The 9,722-nt window shown below is 45.1% G+C and overlaps 1 protein-coding gene across 1 annotated transcript in view; it reads left to right on the top strand.

Annotated features, from left to right (window-relative positions):
* Window positions 1-5,618: 5,618 nt before the first annotated feature.
* FIGLA (folliculogenesis specific bHLH transcription factor) overlaps window positions 5,619-9,722 on the top strand; it is a 13,604-nt gene continuing 9,500 nt past the window's right edge. The window contains exons 1-2 of the mRNA XM_017865657.1: window positions 5,619-5,852; window positions 8,480-8,632. Coding sequence (XP_017721146.1) covers window positions 5,622-5,852; window positions 8,480-8,632 — 384 coding nt within the window. The 5' untranslated portion in view covers window positions 5,619-5,621. The remainder of the gene's footprint in view (window positions 5,853-8,479; window positions 8,633-9,722) is intronic.

The raw sequence follows: 9,722 nt of genomic DNA, 5'->3' as shown, positions 1-9,722 counted from the left end.
AAAAAAAAAAAAAAAAAACCTGAAACCCTGATTTTTTTTTCACTCTGCTCAGCATGATTACCTCTTCCTGGCTTTAGGAATATCATTCATAGGCCCCTTTGCACAAGTAAAACAGGCTAGAGTATTGAAAGCCTAAGGGAAAAACAAACAAAAATGTCCCCCCCCCAAAGTCAGAAAAATTCATTCTCCAAATCCAGGGGTCCAAACCGAGATTCTGCTTCCCTGGCCTGCTTGTAGCCTCTGCCTGGAGTATGAGTCCTGATTACTGCTAAGGTTCCCCTTCTTTCCTTCCCGTCCCTGCCCTCCCCTTCCAGGGCAGGATTCGGGAGGAGTATTGGTTAATTGTTCCCAAGTAGACAGAGCAGTCTTGACCTTTTCTTAGCTGCCCACAAGCATGGAGGGAAACAGCTTATCTAGCAAGAGAAGTGACAATAATGGTGACATTTGTTAGCACTCAACATGTGCCAGGCTTAAGTCATCATCTCACCCAGCCTTAAGTCATCATCTCACCCAGCCTTATGTTATCAGGCAAAAGTGAAGAGTTCCTTCTTACTGCATGCCTTCTAACTCTCCCTAAGTGAAAAAATAGCTTTCTTAATTTTAAATGAAAAACAAAAAATGTGTTATTTAAAGCCAGATTAGGGGAACTTTCTCTTTAAAATGGCATTTGACCAAGAGTTTTCTCATTTCCCTCTAAAATACATAATAACACACAGAAAAAGGCAAAACAGACAGCAGTAGCAGAAACCAAGACAGGCCAATTGCCGGAGAAATTTTACCAACTACCTGTAATAGTCATGGAGCTGAAGTCAGAAACATGATTTGAAGCAAGCACATGTCTTGCTTTTTGAAACAGAGCAACAATAAGAAATTGGTAAAAGGTCCTTTAGCCTTACGCTGCTTTTTGCACCATTGACTCAGAGACCTACTGTCTGTATCAATCAACAAACTAGACAGGGATCCCCTTTCTTCAAGGGCATTGTGTTTTCAGATAGTTGTGTGTCCCCATCCTTACTCCAAGGGTGGACTCCATTCAGCTGGCATTGTACTGGGCTACAAGGTATTTAGGACTCAGGAAACAAAAAAGCAATAAAGAGAGGATGTCATCAGTTGCATCCTAAGAGGTCTGGTCCCACAAAGGAAGGGCAATAAGCAGGAATAGCAAACACAAGGAAAGCAATGCATTATCGGACCTAAAGATGTTCACACACTTCAGGCAGCCTGGAAGGGGAAACTCCCTACTACACCCATAGAGTAGTATAGGATGAATGCAACTGAGCCAGTACTGTGTACACCAACCATAGTATATCTCCGGCATCTAACAGTATACTTGTCCTTCAGTTTTCCATGGCAGAGAGATCTTCCTACTTTCTATGAAATCTTAGGTAAACTTTTTCATTCATCTATTTATCAATTCACAAATATATATTATAGGGTCAAGTAGTTGTGGCAAAACATGAAAGATTTTACCTGAATAAGCAGGTTCTTATTTTACCCATGTCAAAGTAGCTTTTTTACTTCATTGCAAGCATTATTCATTCATTTGCCTTCTCAGTCATTCAACAAATGTTTATTGGATGTCTACTCTGTGCCAAGCCAGCACTCTATAGGTGCTGGAGATGCTGTGGCCAGTGATCCTCCTTCCAGGAGCCAAAATAAGAGAAATAAATGATCTCGCAAAGGCTTTATGGGCACTACTGGAGCACAGAGGAGGGGCACTAGGACAGAGAATCCTGTTGTCAACCAAATGCATTCTCCCCATTGAACAGAATTGTAGCCAGGCACATGGCTCCCCAGTCAGGCTACATTCCCCGCCCTTTCTTGCATCCGTGTGTAGCCATGTGTGAATTCCTGCCAATGGCATGTGAGTTGAATCCTATGTGCCACCTCTGGTCAGGCCTTAAGATCTCTTCCACGCCCTTCTCCTGGAACCCAGACATGGTGGCGACTGAGCCTCAGCCATGCCAATGATGACAATGCCCTAGGGGAGTTGGCCCTAAGGGATGGAAGAACAATAATTTGGAAGGAACATAAGTCCCCAAGTGACCATGAGGAGCAGAGCTGACCTACAGCTTTCACACTGTTAGAGGATAGTGAAACTTTTTGTTCATTAGGCCATTGTATTATTGGGTGTATGGCAAGGTATCAGCACTAAGTCACTATCAGGTGTAACACTTGAGCTTAAATCAGTTCACGTGATTGCTTTCCCTGAGAACAATGACATAACGTATGAATCTAACAGACCAGAGGCCAGAAAGTTAAGAGTTGGAGTTTATGGAAGAACACAGAATACAGAATCAAATCTGGTGTGCTCACACTGGGTTCCTAATGTACACCACCTTGTTCACTGCAAGGTTTGGCAATAAAATAGAATAATATCAATGATGTCCTTTATGATGCTTTCAAGGAAAGTTAAGTAAATGGGTAAGCTATCTCCATTTTAAGCTTTGTTCCCATACGTTTGGCCCTTGCTGCCTTCCATCTGCCTGCCAGCAGACAACACCAAACGAACTTTGAGCAAACAAAATATTTTCATACTTAAAAATTTATTTTAAATTACAGAATTGGCCCATGCTTATTGTGAAATAAGCAATATAGAGGATGTGATGTGCAGGTCACACTTCCCCATTCCCAGGCCATGCTCAAGGAACCTCAGTCAAACATTTGGTGTGTCCCCTTCTTTCCTTTGACCTTTGCTAGGAGGCAGTGTCAGAGTGGAAGCTGAAGAATGGTGGGGCCAAAGAGGTGGCTGATGTGGTTAGGAAATTGGTTATGTACAGGGATTGAGCAAATAAGTAATTACACTGAGGATAATGTGAGTCAAGTTTCTCATTGTTGGAGAAGGGAGTTACAAAAGCAGATATGGGGTGAGGAGTTACAAAAAAGGAAAGCAGGGAAACTAGAAGGAACCTGAGGTGTTTGGTTGGAGTTGGAGGTATTAGTGTGAACTCATGGTTTTAAATATATATGTACTTAGATACACAGATATAGCTATATGTATTATATGCATGTGCACTTACCTGTGTATGTGTCATATCTGCAAAAAGGGCTTAGCAGCAATGACATCCAAAAAGGAATGAGCAACCAAGCATACAGATCTTGGTTTCTAAATCCTAACTTCCACTAAAAGAAGAACAGACTGATTCTTGGGCTGGAGCTGGGAAAATTCGAGAAGAGCCTTCCTGGTACAAGAAAGTGCACAAAAATGAGGGGGTCATATGAAAACGACAGACGAGCCAGCTTAGAGGGCCTCCCATAGGCCAAATCTGGGACAAATTGAGCATTAAAATAATGATGTAAATAAATTACATCCTGTGAATAAAACAGAAATTTATGGGCCTATGCTGACATAAATACAAAATGAATAAATGAATGGGAAGAAGAGAAAGCTCTTCTTCACAGTAGAATGCCAATCATTTGGCTCTACTCATGGTGCTGGTTGATTCAGGCAGGAGTCAACAATGGATGAGAAGGAGTATCTACACACACACACACAAACACACACACACACTCCCTCTCTCTCTCTATACAGAGAGAGAGAGAGAGAGAGAGAGAGATGGAGTCTTGCTCTGTCGCCCAGGCTGGAGTGCAGTGGCGTGATCTAGGCTCACTGCAAACTCTGCCACCCGGGTTCACACCATTCTCCTGCCTCAGTCTCCTGAGTAGCTGGGACTACAGGTGCCCGCCACCACACCTGGCTAATTTTTTTGTATTTTTTAGTAGAGACGGGGGTTTCACTATGTTAGCCAGGATGGTCTTGATCTCCTGACCTTGTGATCCACCTGCCTCAGCTTCCCAAGGTGCTAGGATTACAGGTGTGAGCCACCGCACCCGGCCCACAAAATATCAATTTATGGTGAAAAAACCTGACACCACCACCTTGACCAGGCAATTAAGGTTAACATCACCAGTGGTGGGGTAGATCAACCTCATGTACTTCCTGATGTGATGCACTGAGAAGAGCCCAGCATCATTTATACGGAGTCCCTCCATGAAGGCATGGCTGGGGTCTGGACATAAGCAAATAGCAGACAGCCCCAGGTTGAGGGACATACTACAGAATGAAAGGCCCCTACTCTTTTAAACTGTCAAGGGCATGAAGACAGGACAAGATGGAGGAAACGGTCCAGAATGAAGGAGAGTAAAAATATGACAACAAAATAAAACTTGTACTCCTGGATTGGATTCCAACCAGAAGGGAAAAAGACATTGTTGAGACAGCTGGTGGTACTTGGATGGGGTCCATGGATTGTATGGTAGCATAGTACCAATGCTTACTTCCTAGTTTGAGTAGTTGTGTTGTGGTTGTGTGGAAGAGAGGCCTTGTTTAGGGGGAATACCCACTGGAGTATTTAGAGGTGATATGATAGCAGGTCTGCAACTTAAAAACTTTTAAAAAAGAATAGATCAATGGATGCAGCTAGACACTATTATCATAAGGGAACTAACACAGGAACAGAAAACCAAACATTGCACATTCTCACTTTATAAGTGAGAGCTAAACATTGAATACACAGGGACACAAAGATGGGAACAATAGGCACTGGGGTCTGCTTGAGGGGAAGGTAAGAGGGGGGCGTGGGTTGGAAGGATACCTATTGGGTACTAGGCTCACTACTTAGGCCACAGGATCATTCGTACACCAAACCTCAGCGACACACAATTTACCCACATAACAAACCTGCACATATACCCCTGAACCTAAAACAAAAGTGGAGAAAATATATTTTCTCAGACTTAAAAAAAAAAAAAGTATTTTTATGTCTGGAAGAATTTTACAGAGGGCTTCTAGAAACATGTCTGATTTCCAGTTGCAAGATCAGAATGTTCCAGTTACATTGATAACCTCCAGAGAAACAAACTCTCATGAGTAATCTAGTCAAAACAGAAGATGTAGCTAATTATTTCTAAAATACTAAATTGTACTCTACTATTTAACAAGTTCGTGATCGCTATTTTCCAGCACATCTTCTGAAGTAACAACTGTGTTTGGCTGTGTTGACAATAAAGGTCTGTGTGGAAAAGGGAGAAAATGAATAAAACGATGTATCCCCCCACCCGCGAAAAAAGAAAATAGTTCAAATAAAATGGAAAAAGAATAATGAAAATGACAATATTCACAGCGAGAAAGAGGGCAATGGAGGAAACATGAAAACTTAGTAAGTAGAGAGCGTGGCGAAGGGGACACAGGAGCTCTTAGAAACTCTTGCCATTTTCTCCGCAACTTTTATTTCAAAACGAATTCTTTAAAAGTTTTGTGGCTATCCATCACATTTTCCGTATACACATATCCAGAAGCTCAGGCCCCAACCCAGACTGATTAAATGGGAATTTGGGGGACTGGAACTGTGGCAAGTGGATTGAGAAAAACACCACCACCACGCTGCCGGCAGTTCCAGTGTGCAGCCGGTACTGCGCTCCAGTGCTCCCGATTCGCACCTGTGCGGCTGCTTCAACGCGATGCCTGGACGCAGCCTCCAGAGAGCAGGCCGGGATTGGAATATGCTGCAGAGGAATGGGTGCAGGTGGTCCAGCCCCCGCCTCCGCCCCGCCCCCGCCCGGGCCTCGTGCGGCCCCAGGTGCGCCGGTGAAAGCCGGGCCTCAGCTGCCTCCACTTCGCCATGGACCCCGCACCCGGCGCCCTAGATCCCCGCGCCGCGCCGCCTGCGCTCCTGTGCGCCCCGCAAGCCGAGGTGCTAGAAGACGTGTTGCGGGAGCAGTTCGGGCCGCTGCCCCAGCTGGCCGCTGTCTGCCGGCTCAAGCGGCTGCCCTCAGGCGGCTACTCGTCCACCGAAAACCTCCAGTTGGTGCTGGAGCGGCGGCGTGTGGCCAACGCCAAGGAGCGTGAGCGGGTGAGGGGTCCCCAGGGTCGACGCTCGCTCTCCCCTCCCAGTCCCTGCTTCACCACCAAACACTTGGTCAACACCCGGGGGCCCACTCACCGCCCACCCCCGCTCGAGGCGACTTCGAGCTCCCGAGGCCTCCCGCGCCCCCAGCTTGTCGGGAGAACGGCAGTGGCCTCCTTCCTCTGTACCTCTGTGCAGCTGCTCGTTGGCGGCCGCTGCGTTGGTCGCCTCGCCCGCTAACCCTCCAGAATTTGTGCAGGACCCGGGTCCGGGAGGGGACAGAGGAGGGGCGCTGACAACTTCAAAAATGTCTCCCTGGGCAGGTGCTTTAAAAGCTTCGCGCGCAGGGGGTGAGCTTTCATCTCACACTGTAGGCTCTGGTGGGTGCTTGGGGCGCACAGGGATCCCCTTCGCTCCTTTTTCTGCTTTCTGCATCTCGGTCTCGAAGCCCACACGAGGGTGAGGAGAAAGGGGGGCCTGACGGAAGTGACTTTTCTTTTTTAAAGTAACGAAACACGACGTCCCAGTGTGCACCCAAGACTCCCACTCAACTCTGTCAAGATAAAGTGACTTTCCCAGTCGAGCCGCAGCAATTTCGCAAACGGGAAGGGTCCTGTGGGCCGTGGTTGGAGCGGCACCTACTGGTAGATTTTACTATCTCTAACGAAACTCAGCCCCAAACTTGGGAGACATGTTCTCCTTCCTAGCGTTTGCATTCTATGGGTTTGGTTGCAGCAGAGGCGAATCTGGGAGAGGGAAGGGTGAGGGGTGCAAGAGGGAGCAGAGCGCACGTTCAGGCCTGGAACTGCGGAGAGAAATTCCGCCGGGGGCTGTTCCTAAGCACCCCAGGCCTTTTAGAAATGTCCCAGTGAATCAAGTAGGAGCTTTGCAGGGAGAGGGCAAGCGGAGAAAGGACGACAGGAGAGTAGGAGACTTCTCTAAGTCTCCTGCTTTTACCGGTATAGACTCTTGATGGCCAGAACCTGTGATCTGATTTGGTGGCCCTACAAAGAGATTATGACCTAATAGTTTAAGTGAAAGGTCCTTCCCACTAGGAAGGAATTGTCTTCTCCAGAGAATCAGTCCTGGTTTTATCCACCAAAACACTAACGAGCTATATTATTCTTTATAATGGTAATATTAATACACTTGGAAAAGACAGAAATGACTGAAGAGGTTAAGCGATACTCACAACACAGATATAACTACTGTGAACATTTTTGTGTATATCCACCCAGTCTTTTTTTCTAGTTTTGTGTATTCATATATATATATAATTTTACAAAATTGTCATTCAGTACATATTTGTGTAATTTTTTCCACTTAACATTATCAAAAGCATTTTCTTATATTCTTAAGTATTCTTTCAAAGAATAGTTTTGAGTGCATAGTCTGTCCAAAAATGGACCATAATGTATTCAGTCTCTTATTAGGCATGTTTGCTCTTTGTAGCTTTTTACTGATACCTATCGATGTAACTCTATGTGCGTGTCTGATAATTTCCTTAGAATAAAATGCTGCAAGTGAAATTACTGAGACTTAAGGCATATACAATTGAATGGCTTTTGATACAAGTTGCCCAATTCCTTTCTAGATAGGTTTACTAATTTTTATCCCTTCTTACAGGTCTAGGACTGTGCTCTTTTTCATGCTATCCCTGATCCAGGGTATGATAAAACAAAATGTTACCACCTTGATACATGAAAAATGGCATCTAATTTCTGTTTTAGTTTGTAGTTCTTTGATTATTAAATTCTTTTTATACACTGACTGGTTGTTGTATTCTCCTGTGAAATGGCAAACTATGTCCCTTGCCTGGTTTGCTCCAGGTAGGATATACTCAAAATATATTGACTTTGTGGTATAGTGGGAGCCAGTTCTCCCAAGGCCTGTGTCTCCCAGGGGGGTGACCATCAGAATTATAGGCCTTCAGAGACAGGGATTAGACGCTGGAGAATAGAGAAAAATAAAATATGAGGAGCCTTTGAAGTCTCACCAACTCTCTGGATTCTCACCCTTGCTTCTATATCATTAACTCGGTGGGGAAAGAGGTTGAAGAGTGGATGGCTCAGTGCTTGAGTTGACAAGTATTTGTACATTTGATTCATCAGCAGCAATACCACTTCTTGAGGACTTCCTATGTGCCGGGTTTGGGTGAGGTATCTTATGTGTACATTATATCACTTAATCACACCCCGCCCCAGAAAGCTTTGAGATATTTTCCACTTTGCAGATGAACAAACTGAGGCTTAGTGATGTGAAGTATTCCACACACTCTTGTAAGTGATAGACCTGGATTTTAAACCTGGGTGTAGTTGACTCAGATTTTAGCCACACCTCTACTGCCTCTGCATTATGATACAGCGGGTACGCTCTCAAAGGAAGAGGAGTGAGGTCAGCATGAACGTGAATACACCTTGCAGCCCTTCTGCCCTCAGTACCAAGTTTATGCCATTCCCTCTTCTTTTACTATGAACTGCACTGCTGGTGGAACAGTGACTCTTTGGGGCATATGCCTGTTTAGATTTGCCCCTCAGACAAGGAGGCTGTGGAAACAACCCCCTTCTGTAGCTTGGGGAGATGTCTGTACAAATTGGCTTCTCTGTGTGTCACTGTGCCTTTTTGTTTTCTAGATAAAAAATCTCAACCGTGGTTTTGCCAAATTGAAGGCACTTGTGCCGTTTCTTCCCCAAAGCAGGAAGCCCAGCAAAGTTGATATCCTCAAAGGTGCAACTGAATATATCCAGGTTCTCAGTGATCTTTTGGGAGGAGCCAAAGACTCAAAGGTAAAGGTGTAAGATTTTAGAATAATGCTAGCCACCATTTATTAGGCCTTGTCTATGTACGAGACACTGTGCCAAGTGATATATGTATACTTTCCAGTTAATGTTTATAACAATCCTCTGAGCTATTTTTATGACCCTCATTTTACAGAGAAGGAAAACAAAATATAGTTAAGGGCCACACAGCTATGAAAAGTCAGGACTGGGATTTGAACCCAGATCTACATGAGCTTTGGCGTTGAGTCCCTGACCATCTATACTTGCCTGTGGTCACTGTCCAGGGCACCTAGTTCCTGACTGTTGAATCTTTGATAGGATTTCTACAGCTGGACATGGGGGGGGGCTTTCCTAAAAGCACTGTGGTTGTTTCCCTACAGTAGAGTGCACATCAGACAGGACACAGGAAGGTAGAGGCATTTCTTTTCCCCAAGGGACCTCTCTTAGGAGAGACCCTCCCTGAGGCCAGCTGAAGAGCTCAGCAATGGTCTGGTGATCACCATTCTCATGGGATTTTGTAACCATTCAGCAGGAATGACACAAATGGCCCTGTAAAGTGAAGTATCATAGTGTCACCACCATTATCAGAGTGGGATAGCTCAGAAGTGTCCATTAGGCAGAGTAAAGTGTGGGCTGGTTTTATGGACTTGTTCCAGGGAGAGGCAAACATTGATGGGCTGAAAATGAATCAGTCATCTGGGGAGACAAAATAGGAAGAGAGAAAAGGCCTTAAAAATGAGCCCTAAACAACTCTGTTGGTAGGAGGAAGGAATCATCATTAGAATGTGGCAAGAAGGTAGAGGAACAAGATGGGGTCATAAAATTGAGGAGAAGAGAACCTTAGGAAACTAAAGGTGAGGAGTATGAGAGGTTACAGAGAGGCTGAAGAAGGCCAGGACTGGGGAAGGCACCATGTCTAGCACTTGAAAGGTGAAAGAGAATTGGGCTGGGCATCAACTTGGAGGAGACTGAGGGTGCATGATTGGTAAATATCTGGAATCCAAGCAGATTCAGAGGAAAGTGGCAAACTTCAAGTCCATTTAACCTAGCAGTTCGAAGTGGAAAGAAGAACCACCCCACCACCCCCCACTCCCCT

The sequence above is a fragment of the Rhinopithecus bieti genome, unplaced genomic scaffold (genome assembly GCF_001698545.2).
Source record: "Rhinopithecus bieti isolate Rb0 unplaced genomic scaffold, ASM169854v2 scaffold_83366, whole genome shotgun sequence".
Classification (NCBI taxonomy): domain Eukaryota; kingdom Metazoa; phylum Chordata; class Mammalia; order Primates; family Cercopithecidae; genus Rhinopithecus; species Rhinopithecus bieti.
The sequence above is the reverse complement of the archived record's forward strand: the minus strand, read 5'-3'. Positions and strand labels throughout refer to the sequence as shown.